This window comes from Melopsittacus undulatus, chromosome 1 (genome assembly GCF_012275295.1).
Source record: "Melopsittacus undulatus isolate bMelUnd1 chromosome 1, bMelUnd1.mat.Z, whole genome shotgun sequence".
NCBI classification, from domain to species: domain Eukaryota; kingdom Metazoa; phylum Chordata; class Aves; order Psittaciformes; family Psittaculidae; genus Melopsittacus; species Melopsittacus undulatus.
This window is the reverse complement of record NC_047527.1, coordinates 48,071,101-48,088,647: the sequence shown is the minus strand read 5'-3', so window position 1 is coordinate 48,088,647 and position 17,547 is coordinate 48,071,101. Positions and strand designations below refer to the sequence as shown.

At 42.2% G+C, this 17,547-nt stretch overlaps 1 protein-coding gene across 1 annotated transcript in view; it reads right to left on the bottom strand.

Moving 5' to 3' along the window:
- Positions 1 to 9,762: 9,762 nt before the first annotated feature.
- Positions 9,763 to 17,547, bottom strand: part of ANKRD29 (ankyrin repeat domain 29) — a 28,903-nt gene continuing 21,118 nt past the window's right edge. The window contains exons 7-10 of the mRNA XM_005153521.3: positions 14,277 to 14,375; positions 13,741 to 13,836; positions 12,572 to 12,670; positions 9,763 to 11,000 (exon numbers count right to left, since the gene is read on the bottom strand). Coding sequence (XP_005153578.1) covers positions 10,917 to 11,000; positions 12,572 to 12,670; positions 13,741 to 13,836; positions 14,277 to 14,375 — 378 coding nt within the window. The 3' untranslated portion in view covers positions 9,763 to 10,916. The remainder of the gene's footprint in view (positions 11,001 to 12,571; positions 12,671 to 13,740; positions 13,837 to 14,276; positions 14,376 to 17,547) is intronic.

The following is a 17,547-nucleotide window of genomic DNA, read 5'->3' as shown; positions in this document are numbered from 1 at the left end:
GCGGGCCGTTGGGCAGGCGCAGGTCCGGAAGGGCCGCTCACATTAGGCCGGGCGGTGCTATCAGCCCCGGCGCCAGCCCCTTCGAGGAGCGACGGGGGCACCGCAGCCAACCGCCGCCGCCGCCCCACCCCCGAGCACCGCCTCCCCCGGCGGCGGGGCGGAGCCGCGCCTCAAGCCAGGGCCGCACGGGTGGGGCCTCTCAGTGCCCCAGCGGCGGGGGGCACGGCCCTGTGGCGGGAGGAGCTGCGGCTGTCCGCCGGGCGCCATGGGCAGTGGCTTCGTGCGGGCGCGGCAGTGATAAACCACGTATAGATATCGAAGGCGCTGTAGAAATCCTGCCTTTAACATAAGCGTCTTAATTTTGCTTCAAAGTTACTAATCCACGATTTCCAGGCATTAGTCTCGCAGTCCCGCGTAGTATTACTGTGCAGCTGCAATAAATCATATAAATGTGACCTGCAGGTTAAGGGAGGTGGCTCCCCCCCTTTGCTCTCACGAGATCCCACCTGCAGTACTGCGTCCATCTCTAAGGCCACCAACACAAGAGGGATGTGGAGCTGCTCTAGTGAGTCTAGAGGAGGCTGCAGAGATGATCAGAGGACAGGAGCAGCTCTGCTATGGAGACAGGCTGGGGGAGCTGGGCTTGTTCAGCCTGGAGAAAAGAAGGCTCCAGTTAGACCTTAGAGCAGCTTCCAGTACCTAAAGGCGGTTACAGGAAATCTGGACAGAGGCATTTTACAAGCAAATGTAGTGGCAAAATAGTGGGGAATGGCTTTAAACTGAAAGAGGAGAGATTTAGATTAGGTAATGGGAAGAAATTCTTCCCTGTGAGGGTGCTGAGGCACTGGCACAGGTTGTCCAGAGAAGCTGTGGCTGCCCCATCCCTGGCAGTGTTCAAGGCCAGGTTGGACCAGGCTTCGAGCAACCTGGTCCAGTGGAAGGTGTCTCTGCCCGTGGCAGGGGATTTGGAATCAGATGATCTTTAAGGTCCCTTCCAAACCAATCCATTCTGTGATTCTGTTATTCTATTAAATATAAATGATGTAAATAAATACTCCCATGCGAGGCAGATCAGGCTACCTGGTAGAACGCTTTGCTGGGGTTTTGGCTGCTGGCAGAGCTGTGGGCTGATGTCAGGTGGCCTGACTGCTGTTGCAATCAGTTTCGAGAGTGCTGATGGCACTCTGCCACTGTGCTTGGGATCTGTTTGTTTGGGATCAGTTTGTTTGGGATCTGGCTGGGAGGAGGCACACTAAAAGTGGGGTGGGACACATTCCCATGCAGCCTCTCTGATTTCTCAGCCACTTTATTGCTTTCATGGTAGGGTACTGCACAATGTGCTGCTGGAGTAAAATATGTAATTTAGCTGATATTGCCATCTGCTGACAAAAATGCAGACTAGTCTTGGTGTCATAATCTCATGGGCAAATGTGTTGGGCAGGGACCTGTGGAAGGTCATGTAGTCCAACATTCTGCTGAAAGCAGAATCCAGTTAGACCAGGTGGCTCAGGGAATTGTCTGGTTGTGTTATAAATAGTTTCGGAGATGGAGATTTCACAACCTCTTTGGACATACTGTTCCACTCTTTGACCACAGTTAGAGTAAAATATTTTTTGGTTTGGCTGTTTTTTGGGTTTTTTTGGTTTGTTTTTTTTTTTGTATCTAAAGAGCTGTTTCCATGTTCCATCCTTAGTTTGTGCCTCTTTGCCTGAGAAGAGTGTAGCTCCCTTCCTCCACATCCTCCTATTTGGTAGCTGCAGGGACCACTAAGAGTGGGTGAGGATGCAGACCGATGTCTAGCAGCTCCCAGGCATGTAAGTGTAGTTGCATGAGTGTCATCAATGATAAAGTTGGCATTGTTGATTGTGTCATCTTAAAGATATCTCTTTCCTTCCAGGCAGGGAACAAGTAGCTCTGAATAGTTAACCCAGATCAATGCTGCCAGCAGCTCATTGCCTTTTCTGTGGTAAACATGGCCCAAAAGAGACCATCCCCATTCATAGCTGCTCTAGTTAAAGGATTTAACCCTGGGATTAAACCCAGGATTATGCATAGCTGGTAGGGACTGTCGGCTTGGAAGACTAATGGGAAATAATTTTCTGGCTCTCAGCAGCATATACAAAACTAAATTTTGCTGCTTCGAAGAAAAGACCAATATTTTCATCATTCATTCATCACTCCATGGCACCAAACAAGTCCTTTAATTGTTACAATTAAATCAGGTCTTTTCCTCACTGGATACAGTGAATAGTGTAAAGGTGCCTGCCAGGAAGCTTGTGTAAAATAGCTGCCTGCTTTATTCTGTTCTACACCCTTGATGGAAAGCTCTCAGCATTGCCTTCAGGGATGTGTAGGCCTTACTGTACATCCATCGTTTTACCCATTGCAGAAATGAAACTGGTGTTGCTGCTTCTACTAGAAACTCAAGCACTTAGTAGTAATGACCTTGCAATGTCTAGATGGCAATCTGTCTGAAGAATTACTGCTGCACACAAATGGAAGCGCAGTATGTGATTGCTTTGCTGCAAAATCAATTAAGCTGTCCATTGCTGTTTATTCTCCATGATTTATTGTTAGCCTTTATTATTTTGATTGAGATAGCACCCAGAGACACTTCCAAGAAGTGGGAGCTATGTTAAGCAACACCATGTATGAGCACATGGGAAAATGGGATATTCTCCTTGGATGTCTTGCAAGGTGTGTGAAGACAAGCTGCAACAGGTAAGTGAGAAGTTTCACCCAGCTTCTCACACCTCCATTTTTTTTTGTAGTGCCAGTCCAAACCACTCTAGCTTGTTCCAAGCCTATTTTTCCAGCTAAACCAGAATAATGCTTGTACTAAGCAAAGCTGGTATTTCCTATTTAGTGTTGTAAGGAGCTCTTATTTGTCAGCCTTCCTCACCTGTGGAGGCCTGCTTGCCTTTTAATTATATACACCACAATACCTATTACTTTGGTCAGATGCTCTTGGCTTCAGACTTCCCGTGTGAGATCAAACCAGGATGAGGGGACTGACAGCAATCTGCTTGATGCTGCCAGTACTTACTTAAATATACGTGTGGTATGTCAAGTGATGCTAATCAAGTCTTTTTATCTTTTCATCTTTGTATCTGCCCGAATGTATTTTGATGGCTTCTCTACCAAACTGTGCCAGTGTGTCCCTACCTAACCTTAGAAAATCATATAATTACTCTTTAAGATCAGATCCTTTCTGTATTTATCATTGAAGTAATTGAAGCTTGTTCATTTTTATTACAATTAGGCAAAGTTATTTATAGCCTAGTAGCAAAACCTTGGGACTTGAATTCAAATTGTTCAAAGTTTGTTCCGATTTTGCTGCAGATTTGTTGGACAATCTGGGCAAGTCCCAACCTCTCCAATGCAATTTTCTCTTTTGTAAAGTGATGCCAATTGCATGGTAACATGTGGCCCAAGAGCTCCAAACCCAGGTGTCAGCCAGTAAGCTGTTGAAGGAAAACACTTTAGAAATGCAGTTTATTATTGCAGTAGAGTCTGGAGACATGCTGCACTTGTTACTGTGAACAAAGAGGTGCAGGGTGTAGTTGAGCCAGGTACTGTGCGTAAGCACTGATATGATAACAAATTCAAGGTTTGACCCATTTATGACTGTATAATGAATGCTCCTGGGTTTCATTAATGTCAGTTTACTAAGCCCCTGTGAGCACTATGCTGCATGGTGAGTTGTGGAGATAGTGTTCTCACAGGAGAATGAATATTTGATACATGAGCTCTGAATACCTCTGAAAGATACAGCAAGGCCGTGAGAGGCCCGAGGAAGCTTAAGCAAGCAAGATAAGAAGAAGCTGGAATTCACTGAGTGATGAGAACTGTGGACTGTTGGCAAGCTTTGGAGGTCAAGTTCTCACACCTGTGCTTAACCAATTATATGTTAGTCACTAAGGGTCTTCAAGACAAGTATCCAATCATATGCCAATTGCTGTAGGTGTGTGTAAGCAATAGTATATAAGGAGTTAATGCTTTGCAATAAATGTTTTTTTGTCTGATCATATTGATCTCTGACTGAGTCCATTCCGCGGCAGTGACTAACTCAGGATTGCTGTTGAAGTGGAGAATATGGGCAGAACTATCACAGGGAAGTCCCTGAGGGCACTACCAAAATCTGACTTGGCAGGAGAGAATGGAGACAAGTTTATGAGCCACAGCTGACCTGAGGAACACCCTGTTTATGGCTGGACTTGAAGACCTTTTGTCAGTTTTATAACAGTTTGTCCCAGTTAGTAGGGACTGCTGCAGTAGTATGGCCAAAGGAGTGCCTGCAGGGACTGTTCTGGGAGTCCTCAGAAAGTAAAATAGTTCTTCTGCCTCTTCATGTGATATAGTCTGGACAGGCAGACCACAAGGTTCTGGTAGCACTTTTCCAAGAGAATTATACCCATATGCTGGATACAAAGTGTGTATGCATACATGTAACATATATGCCACAAAAGAACACATCTGTGCAGTACATACAAAATTGCAGTCTGCTTCAAGTCTGTGTTGTAGGTTAATGTTGAGCTTCACCTGTGCATCCAAGCCAGTGAAACATTTGCCATAGCAAAAAGTTCCATCCTTTTCCCCTTCCTGGCTTAGCTGTGTTCCCCACTGTTACATCCCAGATTGCTCTCCTCATCCCTGCTTTCTGGCAAGGTGCAGAGCTACACAGCCCTCATGCCAGCTCTGAGAGAACTTACTCAGCATTAAAGGCAGGACATTAAAACATTAGCCCAGTTAAAATGCCTTGTCAACGTTGTGAGAGCGAAATGGATTTAGAGACAACTTAGGTATGTATCTCAGACTTCATTTTGCCATGCTGTTCAGCTACAGCCACAGTTGCTAGGCATATGGTCTTGTTATTGATCTCATGAGAGTTAGCATCTCTTTAAATCACTGAGGAGATTAAGCAAATTGTATTGATTCACATATTTTCAGAACAAGAAGACTATTATGATTACATGATGTTAGTTCCTGCATCAACCACAGAATGTTTCAGGTGAAATGACTCTTCCAGAATGAAAAGTAAGTATTAAAAAAAAAAAAACCTCAAATGATGAAGGCGTCATCTCAGCAATTTGTTCCCATACATAATTATCCTCATTCCTGAAAATCCATAACTTGAAGCATCAATTTGTCTAGTTTCAGCTTCTTGACACTGTTTTGTTATGCTTTCATGTGCAAATGTAAGGAGTTTTCTGCTACCAGAAGTCATCCTTCACAGTGATTTAAGCCATGAACAAGTCACAGCACTTTCTCTTTACATTCTCTGAATAGATGGAGGTGCTTTACTGAGTTGTGACTGTAGGAATTGGTGTCCTCAACATAAAAAGGACATGGAACTGTTGGAACAAGTCCAGAGGAGGGCCACGAGGATGATCAGGGAACTGGAGCACCTCCCATATGAAGACAGGCTGAGAAAGTTGGGGCTGTTCAGCCTGGAGAAGAGAAGGCTGCGTGGAGACCTCATAGCAGCCTTCCAGTATCTGAAGGGGGACCTACAGGGATGCTGGGGAGGGACTCTTCATTAGGGACTGTAGTGATAGGACAAGGGGTAATGGGTTGAAACTTAAACAGCAGAGGTTTAGACTGGGTATAAGGAAGAAATTCTTTACTGTAAAGGTGGTGAGGTACTGGAATGGGTTGCCCAGGGAGGTTGTGAATGCTCCATCCCTGGCAGTGTTCAAGGCCAGGTTGGATGAAGCCTTGTGTGATATGGTTTAGTGTGAGGTGTCCCTGCCCATGGCAGGGGGGTTTGAACTAGATGATCTTAAGGTCCTTTCCAACCCTAACCCTATGATTCTATGATTCTATGAAAATGATTCAAAATGTAGCTTATCACAATAGAAAGTTGTAGGAATAAGGCAAAAAGCCTGGGATGTCAAACATAAGATCAAAAATGTGGCTTTTGGTGTAGACTCTTTTCCCTTTTTATAGCACACATAATCCACAGCATACCATAATAAGGATATCAGGAGGCTATTGTCTTTTTTTTAACTGAAATAGGTCAGATCAGTGTAAGGGCTAGTTTTAGATTTAGGAATAGTAACAGAACCACCAAGACATGTTTGACAAAATAAATGGAAATATAGTCTTGGTTCCTAAGTTGCTTTTTAGAATCTTCCCTTCAGATCTGACCTAATGGTTGTTAATGTCAAGGGGAGTCTGTCAGTGATGTCTGGATCTTTGAAACAAACCTCATTATATCATGCTAAATTAAGTTTTCCTGTTTCTCAAGCCAGGACATTGGCTTTATTTGTTCTGTGAATGCTATCTCATCTGTAAAGACCTGGAAAATAATAGAAGTCTAATCAATCAAGTGGGATAGAACAAAGTGGTCTTTACTTAAACAGGAAATTAATTCTGGTATTCTACAAAGAGAAAGAGTAGAATACAGAAGAAAGGAAGGAAATATTGAAGTACGCAGACAGGATAATCTGTGTAGTATATTAAGTTTTATTGAAATGATGGTATGGAAAAAAGTGTTTTAGCAAAGCAACAACATCTCTGTTTTAGTCTTACATGGAGTTACACAAATTTATGTGTTCAGTCAAATGCATAAAATGGCATGTCAAAACAAACTGTGGAATTCAGAAAACTGTGAAACTACTGTGATATTCCCAGGACCAAGTGCAGAGCCACTGTAAGAAGGCACAACTCCATTTAGTCCTGTGTGTGCACCACAATATTCTGGTTCTGAAAAACAGAGCCCTGTGTATAATCTTTGGTTGGACTCGTAGTAAGCATTATCATTTTAACACTGCTGACTCAAGGGGTCCAGACAAAGGTAGTATTTTGTCTGTTCGGTGTTCAATTTAAGTGAAGTACAAATGGGCTGGGGTTTGTGCTACCTCATTTTCTGTACACCAGTTCTGAAATTTCTGAGACAACATGAGATTTGGTTTACTTGCAGATTTCCCACTAGTCACCATGACTGTCTGAATAAAGAAGCATGAATTATTCTTGCAATTAGGCTCTGACTCTTAGGCAAATAACTCTCGTTGTTACAAGTGCATTAAATATGGCCTGCAGCTGTTTGATCTGGTGCTCTAATCCTCTTAGCTCTTCTAAACTAAACAAAGGTGGGTGGATCAATAGTGACATGGTTTTGCTCCAAGAGAACAGCATGTGCAAATCAGGAGGTACAACACTCCTTTTGTATCATTACTAAGTAGATGTCTCTGCACAATGCACTGCAGTGATCATCTTAAATGAAGAGGTCCTGTATTTAGCATGTCTGAGGCTACACTGTGACCTTGTCACTGTTGGGATGCTACTTCTCTCTATACAACATGGGCCTTTCCTTGTGCTCATCCCCATTCTACAATGGCTTAATACTAGTGAAAGAAAGATGTCCTATACCTTTCCTTGATTCATTTCTGTAGACTGTTCTCGGTTGCACATCCTTTGTGCTCACTTGCAGCTGATGGGAAGTCACCAGGCTGTAGCACCTGCATAAATCCCAGCACACTGGGCTACTGGATCCTAATGTGCAGAGAGGCAATCCTAAAAGTATGGTAGTGGAGCTGATTTTTTGGGAGTGTAAGATGGATATATATATGGCACTTTTGGGGGGAAAGAAACCCCAAAACCCAACCCAAAAAAACAATTTGGGCTAGTTCCAGTTCTATTTCATATCATTATGTGGTACCAAGCTTCATCCTACCGTCTGTGAAGTGGATTTAATGCTCCTTAATTTCTAGTCTAAATTTACTCTTGTCTATTGACATTAACTGATAAACAGCTGTTGCATTTCGCTGATGTGTGAATTAAATAACCTATTTTGCTGCCTCCCCCAGCTGTGCATTTTCGAACTTACAAAGGTAATGGTGCCTGCAGAGCACTTTGAAAGCCTTGAACAAAAGGCACAACAACTATGTAAAGAGCTACTGTCAATATTAGTGAATCACTTCAGCCACAAAGGGAAAGTAGGTTTCCGTTTTAGAACAACAAACAAACCACAGCAATATTTACTGAGCACTTTAAAGATAACTACATGAACACTAAGAATTATTAAGGTTTCTTTGTGAAAAGGTCAATTGCATGGTGAGAAACAGTACTGCATCTCTCAGGCCCACCTACAGGCAGAATAAGCACCTTTTTGTTACAGGGAACCCAAAACTTTTAGCAGCCTACTATCTGAAAGGTCAGAGATGAAACATGCTCCCAGTAGGAAGGTTTCCATGCCTAAAAATCCCGTGTTGGCTGAATAGTATCTTTGCTGAAGTTAGATTCAACTTCAGCCTGGATGGGGCAGAGAAAGAATTTGTTGCCATTTCTCCACCATGGAGCTCGCTACACAGAGCTTGTGTGCATTCAGCCAACACTAGTGAGAGCAAGGAGGGAGCTATAAGCCTATCCCTTCAACCTGTGCTAGCCCCATATATCAAATTTTGTTTAGAAATAAGAAAAGTCAGTTATAGCCCAATATCACATATAAGAAGAGGACCTGGTAACTGCATCCTCTCAGAAGGTGGTCAGAAGATGCTCTGTGCCTTGCATAGCACCCCATTCATCTCATGTTGCATGACAGCCCCGGCTGTGGTGGCCAGTCACAGAGGCAGCTGGACACACAACTTGGAAAGTCCTACTCTAAACGGTGGGGAGCAGATATGCATCTTCCCATGGACAGGCATAATTCCAGAAGCAGCTTTTTGCTGAGTAGCTGCCCCCTCTGGGGTGAGACCACTCTCACCAGGAAATACATCTGGCAGATGGGAGAGGCTACCTGCAGACACTGAACACCTGCATGTTGTTGTCTCAGCTTGCTTATTCCAGCTATCACAGGACCACTGTTGGCTTGCCCTGTTCTCACTTCTATGCTCTGCTATCAGGAAAAAGTAGGAGATCTTCACCAACAGTGGATGCTTCCACATTTTTTACTAAGACTGCTTGATCATTACAGCATGTCTGATATTTAGAGTATATATTGCTCACCCAGTATGACTACTGAAGACCTTCTGATGATCATCCTCCTCCTTTACAACTGTGAAAGGGCTTTTCACCATAAGAGTGTGGTTGTCCTCAGCTGTTAATCTGAGGAAAGTTTAGGGAGAAAGGTCAATATAGAGTCTGGGCTGCCTAGAGTCCCTCTAGCATTCTCCAAAACAGTATGTTTATATTCAGCCCAATGGGGGCTCTGAATAAAACTATCCTCTCCAGTGTTGCTTATTAAAGAAGTTGGAGTCCAGTTCCATCTAATGCTTGTGGAATTTAAGTTCCCAATAAGGCTCTTGAGATTGCTGCATATACAGTATTTTTTAGTCTTTTGCAGAACTTATCCCTGGATACAGTCATGCTCAAAGCATCTTGCATAATTCTTTGGTTCTGTACCAGTTAGTCTGCAAGTTTCTGTTAGGCACAACATTATTTTAATTTAAAAATACAGCAGCATGAATTACCTAAACAAATAGATTTCTCTGGTATCTTTTTGTATTGTTGGAAAAATTAAAGCTTTCATTTTTAATGCTGAATAGAAATAGAACAGCAATTTCAGCTTACAAGCAAAGGTACGCCCACTTCCGTTCTCTCCAACAGAACCATGACTTCTTACCTAACTTACAAAAAGAATAACTTTAGGATTGATAAGACATATGGCTAATTTTCACTGAGTAAATTACATTACTTTCCCTGTCTTTAGCTTTTAAAGCAATTTTGCAGTAGTTTGTCAAGTTTTGAAGGCAGCTGAAGTGCCTGGATTTATGTACTGAGCTAACTTTATATCTCAACCCACTGTAAAATAAACTCTAATTTTTTTTTTTTTTTGGCTAACAAGATGTAGCATATACTATTTATACTACAAAAATGATGGGGGTTTAATGGGGTATCTTTCATCAACATGTTTCAAACATAGCTCTTCACAAACCATCTGCAATTTGCGCTGCCTTCCCCACACAGAGAAGGTAGTGTGTCTAAGTGTCCCAACCACAACAAAAGCCAAAATTGCTGTTGAGAGTTCATTTTCCATGCCTGCATCAATTAGTGATCCCATTTGCATGTGGCTATGTGTAGCCCTCTTACTAACTGCTGAAAAGACCTGTACACTGTGCACTTCTCCCTTAACTCCTTTCACAGACCTGGGGAGCAAGTGCATTGCATAGTAGCTGTGGGTAGTAAACCATAGTGTCACATATATATATGCACGTGCAGAACATATGTATATACCTACAACTTGTACAACATCTGTGCTGTTGTGCCCAACAGTTGAATTTCTGATGGACTTGCACCAGTGAATGATATGTCCTGATTGGTTTGCCCAGTAACTGGTCCTCCCCTATCCATGTACCTAGAGAGCAGGGTTAGGGATGGATCCCCATAGCACTGTGTACACATTGCGAAATGCTATCAGCTGCTCTGCTGTGTTCCTGTTGCTGGACAGGTTGACAGATCAAGATGCTACAACTGAGGAGGACATATCCTTGCTTATTGTTTGGTTGGTAGCTTTTGGCATCATTTGTAACTCTCTGAATCATCTTTCATGGAGCTTCATGTAGTAGCCAAAATGTTATCAAAGCTCTGGGCTGGCAGGAGGACTTTTTCTGTTGGGATGTCACAGGTGGGATCTCAACTCTAGCCCCATGTGGCACTTGGAAGTAGAGATGAATGGTCTGAGCTAGCACTGTCAGCCAAGGGAGGGCAGCAGCACCATGGGGCTGCAGTGCAAAGGCAGCTCCTAGGCCAGCCCCTGCTGTCGTCACAGTCCTGGGTTCAGTAATGCCAGGCAGAGGTCCTAGCCCATGGTGACCCCATGGCAAGGGCCTTATGCGTTCAGGGAGCGTGTACTGGAGGGGCTAATCAGTTCTGCAAACTGTTCCAATAAGCCCTTCTTGGGCAACCTAGGTTTACAGTCATGCTACTGTGGTCAGGGTGCCTCTCTGTCAAACCATATTTGCTACAGGGCTGCATTAGCTTTTTCCTTGCTTTTCCTTCCTGCGGAGGAGTCGGAGGATGCGTTCATTTTTTGTTAGTTCTTCTGGAAGTTCATTTGCCTGGAATGAAAAAACCCTTGGGTTAGCAGAAATTAACAAGTATTTCCAAAACATGATTTAAAAACATTCAACTTTAGAGAAGACGCTATTGGGCGTTACAATGACAGGTTTATTCCAGTGTTGTCATACCACTGTTGGAGATATCTTAAGAAATCACCTTTCAGCATGCAATTCCAACTTAAGTCTCAAAAATAGTCCCTGTGTGGGTTTGAAGTGGTCATCTTATTTTGTGCTGACTGTCCAGGTTAAATGGTATCCCTTGGGCTCTCTATGCTTCTGCCACGGAAGTACTGAATTTTTGGGGAGAAGAGGCATGTGTGTAAATACCAAAGTCCAAAAAAAGTCCATAAAGATCTGAAAGAATACTTTAATTGCTATTAAATAATCCGTGCTATTCTGTAGGATTGGTAATAGAACACCAGAGTTTGGTCTTCTGTGTGTATTGAATACAAATTTGGTAACAAACTGTTTTCGCAACGAAGCTACTTCTGAAAAGAATTCTGTCCTGCAAATGTACTCTGTTGTGCTAAATTGCATGTCATTAAAAAAAATCAGTAGGAGAGATTACAGCCATAGACTTTCTTATACTGCACACCCTTCTGCTGCAAATCACCATCAGCAGCAGAGAAATCTTGTGTGCTGTTTGAGTGACAGCGGCAAATCAAAATGCCTGTTAACACGAACTACTGTATGCGAGTCGTTAACTTTGCTGCCATCAAGTGGAATGATACAGAAATAACAGGCACAGGTTTTATATTCAATGACCAAAACATTCAGAAGGTATGTGCTGGGTTACTTGTATTACAAACTGTCATTCACCCAGTCATAACAAGAAGTGAATACCAGACCACCTATGCACAGCTTAGCAAACCCAGCTAGAGCTCAAATACTAGAGACAAATAGTTCATAAACACAAGTCAGAGGAAGACATTTTCATAGAAATTAGCAAATATGTAATGTTAAAATATTTTACAGACAAAAACCAAGAGCATCTTTTTCTGCAGAAAAGTTGTTGTTATAAAACGAATATGAAGCTATTTCACTCAACTAACATATTTACAGTAAGATATGATAAAGATACATGTAATGCAGGATTTCTTTGTATTAGCAATGTGCCGAATTCTAACCAAGTTTTCTTACCAGAGACACCCAGATACACATTTGTTTTGCTGCAGAAATATCATTCTTACACGACCATAGGGAGGTATGGTGTAACTTATGAATTATGAGAACATAACATATGGTTTTTTTCCTGAAATGCAACCTATCTAGCCAATGAATAGTTATAGTTAACAATTTGTGGTGCTTGAGTGAGTGAGTGCATGGTTTGCATATTCTGAGATTGATGTTACTTCACAAGAACCAGCATCACCAGTGGCACTGCCCAGCACCCTTGTAGATGCCTGTATACAGCAATGAATGGACGAAATGGTGATGCTTCAGGAGAGGAACAGGAGGCAACTGTGGACTAACACAGAAACATGGGCTGCCACTGCCTCCGTGGCTCACATGGCTCCACCGCTCAGTGCTTCCCACCTGCTCCTTGCCCAGGATAGTGTGTCAGAACGCACCTTGTTCCTCAGGCACGGATCTGCTCCTGCTTCAAGGAGCAGTGCCACTGTCTTCACGTTGCCACTCAGGACGGCTGCATGGAGAGCAGAGGTCCCATTCTAGAAAATACCAATGGAGATGTTTGTACCGTGCATGGGAAGAAAACAAAAGGCAGTGAAACACAAATGTTTGCAAAGAGCAAACCTATGAACAAGAAAGAAGTAACATGGAAGAAATGAGGTCATTAAAAGTATAGTGTCTGATTTAGACAGGGTGCTGGTAGGCTAGCAGGCTATGAAGGAGGTGATTTTAAATGCTTTAATAAAAATGAGAGTCAAATTCACTTCACCACAGCAGTATTTCCTTTTAAAAATTACCCTTGTCAGTTGATTAGAGGTGAAATGGACACAGTGCTTGCTTCTGCCTGGCAAAACCAGCCATTAGCAAGTGAAACAGAAGTGCAAGCAGTAATGGAAACCATCTGTGCATTTTATCTTCTTTCTCTGATGATTAATGGTCTCAGTGTCAGACAGCTGAATGGGGATTTTTTTTATGGCTGACCTTTTGTCTGTGGCTGCAAATTGACAGTTCAAATAAGTGTGGAAGCTATTTCATACTTGTAATTAACAACTAAGTTAATGCCACCTGGATTTTCGAGTACATCAAAATTGCCAATGCTGCATGCACAGAGGCTATCAAAGTGTGTGATTTATAGATACATGTAACTAGAAAAGCTATTAAAAAGTAGCTTCCAAGTATGTTATTTTTCAAGTCACTTTCTGATTTCAGATGAGAACAAAAACAAGCAGGGAACCTGCTCACAACAGATCTCTTAGGATACTATTTTGCTGACAAAATACGATAGAAGGCCACATACACTGCTAAGAACTGCACTATTAAGAGCAATCCATTTACAATAAGAATAAAATCAAACAATGAAAAGCAGGAAAATTCCTTCTATGTCTTCTATGCTTCCTTATTCCACAAATCAAACTCACAATTTTGTTTGAAAAGATTCATTTGTGTGTAGCATTAAAGGCTAAATAAGATAATTTAATTTTTCTCTTGATTTTTTTGGGAGGCTCAAGCTCCTTGTAATCTTCCTCTGTCACAGTCATAAATGTCAGACCTTTCATCAGAAACTCATTCTTGAGTTCCTGTCTGAAAATCCATGTGTTTCACTACTAACCTTCAGCAGGCCAAGAGTTGGAGAGAATTTCAGCAACTCTTCTATCACATTATTGTACCCCTTAATGGCAGCCTTCAGTAAAGCAGTCGTACCATCCTTTGAAGGAGACAGGAAGGTCAGTCCAGTTGTTAGCAATGCTCTACCTGCATTACCCTTGGCTGGAAGGAAACACCAGCTTTCCCCCACCACCTCTGAGAAGAGGGTCATCTCTGCTCAAAATTTTTGAGGAGACAACTCCACAGTATATGCTGTGGTTTTAGAGCATCAAGAAGATAGTTACATTGGCGGGTGAAAACTTCGGGGTAAAATGAACCAGTGACACCATAGATCATCTTTATAGAGACATATCTATTCCCTTATTCCAGAAGGCCCCTCCAGGAAGCTGTCCGAGACACAATGGGAGAAAGTGAGCCCATGCTGGGACTTTACATCATGGCAAACAGGACAGACTTTGGGGACACCAGGCAGACTTGCAGCCTCAGAAAAAGCTAGGAGGTGTTAAGCTGCAGACAGAGCACAGGAAGAAGTCTACTCACATCCCGGGTGGCATCTCGCTCAGCTCCACGAAGCAACATTACTCGTACCACTTCACTGTGACCCATCTGCGATGCAATCCACAAGGGAGCCGTCCCATCCTGCAAACAGAGTATGACTGCTAATGGTTTCACTTTGAGACCCTGTGCTCTCTGGTATCTACCATCCAAGTCTGCCTACTGGATTGGATGTACTTTAAGACCAATTAAATCCCTCATCACAGAAAGACATACACAGATTTGCTTCCAGAAGCACATGGGAGCTCGGTGTAACAAGTCAGAACAAAACTGCTCCAGTTGTGGAGTAGAGCCGTCCTTAGCTGCTTTCTCTTACATAGTTGGCATGAAACATGCATTACTGTCTGAACAGTTAAAAGCCACTTTGTCTTAACAGCTGTACCTCAAATACATGTGGAAGTCTGAAATGTAAAGGCCAAAGTGTACTTTGAAATCTAAGTGGCTAGATGTGACAGAAGATACAGGCAAATATCAGCATGCATGGTGAGATTCTGCAGCTGGGTCTTTGTACCTGTGGAGTAGAGGTTGTTTATAGAAGTTAAGGAGCAATGCAAGATGATCAACAGCTTTCAACATTAAATTATGCTACCCATCCTCAGGGAATCTGTTAAAAACATCCTGCCTTACACTGGTGCTGAGTGTTTCACAAATTTTATGTTCAACAACTCCATTAGAAAACAAGAAAATTACCAGGGAATCCAACATCAAATAATCTGTTTTGGAAAAATTGCCCTGTGCAATCATTACTTGAGCAGAAAACTTCAGAAAATAAAATGCACATTCGGAATAAGCTAAACTTTGTGATTGATTTTCATCCTAAAGGCAAAGGTGAATTGAAGTGCTAGAAGTGTTTCTCAGTTCAATTAGAATTTAGTTTTGTGTCTTTTCCTCCTTTTGCTTCTAAATGGCCTGGTTCTTCAGACTACAGGACTCCAGCAGTTATGTGGTGCCAAACTTATTCTTGTGAGCCCTTAACAAAAGGCTTTTCCTGTATGGACTTTAACATAAAAGTGAAGCCTTGTGTAGCAGGGTGCCTGCTTCTGCCTTCAGCAGTTGCCAGTTCCGCTCACCACCCACAGCAGCCTGAAGACTTGGCAGGAAAAATGAAGACAAATTATATTGGGGATTCCAAAAGAATCTTAATGAGAAGTTTCAGGAGAAAACAACTTTTTACTTTAAATAAGGTATTTCTAGCTTAATTAAAGAAGAAATCTCTCTCTTTAGTGCCAGCTGAATGACTTGCCCATGCAGTCCAAAAAACCACTGTTGGACAAATTCTCTGCTTTCTATGGGCTAGTGACTTAACCCTGTCAAGGAAACAGAAAAGTTATTTCTTTCTTTGATATGATATTCTGAGTTTCCCTATTTCTGATTCTGAGAAAGAGCAAATGCACATTCTGAGATCTTAATTCTTCTCAAATGGTAAGACATGGGATCCTTGCCCACTCTTGTATCATTTCTCTATAGATTAATTAATTTAAATTAGTGACTGACCTCATTCTAGTATGTATCCTGTTAATACAATGAGTGTTCTTTCTGATTCTAAAATAACAAAGGCTCTCTTGTATACAGTGTATGTGTTGTTAGTGTGATGGCAAAAACTGTCCCTTTCCAGTTTATAGCTTTTTCCCTGCCGTACTTCATATTTTTCTAATCTCCCCCCACCAGAGGGCTCTAGTAAATAACAACAGGGGCACTGAAAAAGCCTATAAATCTTGGAAAACAGAGCAGTTGAATTTGCCCACACAATTGAATCTGCATGAAGAACCAATGCTGTGCAAATCCACACTTCTGTTTATACAAGAAATGCAAGCACAAGCACAGCATGCAGAGCACAGCAGCTTTCTTTTTCTCACAGTGAAGTTCGTAAGAACAACTCGTATTTCCAGGTATAAATGAAAAGGAACAGAAGTGTTGGGTAACATCAACCTCAGTATCTCAGCTACTGGATAGTGGCAAAAAGACATTGTGAGAAGGGATGAATGTCTTGGAGGACTTAGCCTGAAGAGAAGAATGATGATGAAGTTGATGGTGTGCTCATACTGATCATTGTCAGCTTTTCTCTCTTAAGCAAATAGCATCTAATATGCAGATTTATGCAAATGCATACAAAATTTATATGGAATAAATGAATTTTCTGTCCATTTTCATGTTGCTATATGGTGTAAAACAGATATTACATTGTACTAAAGGTCACATGAGTATTCCTGTGTAAACAGACATTAGGGCTTAGGGACAAGTTAGAAAGAAAGTGACAATAGGGACACAGTTCAAAAACTGTTTTGCTTTCCTTGTCCCTCTGCCCACCCAGCAGACTGCAAACCACTACATTCCTAAAACAATGTTAAACACCCCATATGTTTTTAAGCTGTGCTTATTTCTGTATTTGATTACAAGCTTGTATATATGAACTACCTCTCATTATTATATTCAGCAGTCAGCGGTTCCAAACATACTCTAACCAAAATTTCCAATGCTCTTTATCTTATCCATTAGCTAATGACTTTGCCTTGCAGCTTTGACTCTCAATGTTTGCTTGTGGCTTGGAGTTTTAGAAAGGGCCAGATTAGGGTGGGAAGTAAAATACCCCTCAAATTCCCAGTAAGGACTTTCAGGTACAGACAGCCCCTACTCTCAGGCTACTCAGCACCATCTCCTCCACTGTTCTGCCCATCAGTTTGCTCACACCACTACACCATTTAAATTCTTGCTAATAGCAAATTGCTTGTTTGTCTGAAGTCTATACTCTCTATAGGTTTACTAGCTTACATATATGTGTAATTGCATATCATTTGTTAAGAAAAAAAAATCATTATTTTCCAGAGTATTTGGAACCTGCTTACCCAGTCAGACTAGAGCCTACTGGGACACAGGCTGCCAAAACAGTGTAAAAATCATTGGCAGATGATCTTCTCGCTTTGAGTTGAAGAAGTAAAGAAACACTTCTTGCATGAAGCTTCAGACACTGCCCCAAGTGCTGTCTAGACAAAAAGATGACAAAAGAATTCCTACCCGGCTCTGCAATTTTAGGAAGAACAGAAGACAGCTAAAATCCAAGAGAAAATACATTGTCAGGAAAGAAACTCGTCAGGAAGCCTCACTACTAAGTCTTGCGAGAGCTGAGCTGAAGGGCCTGCACACGGATAGCCAATGCCATCCGAGGTGCTCTATAGTGTCATGAGCGCCCCCATGGGACTGGGAAATGGGACATGAACCTCAAGAGGAACTGGTACTCGCCATAGCAGCAAGAACAGGC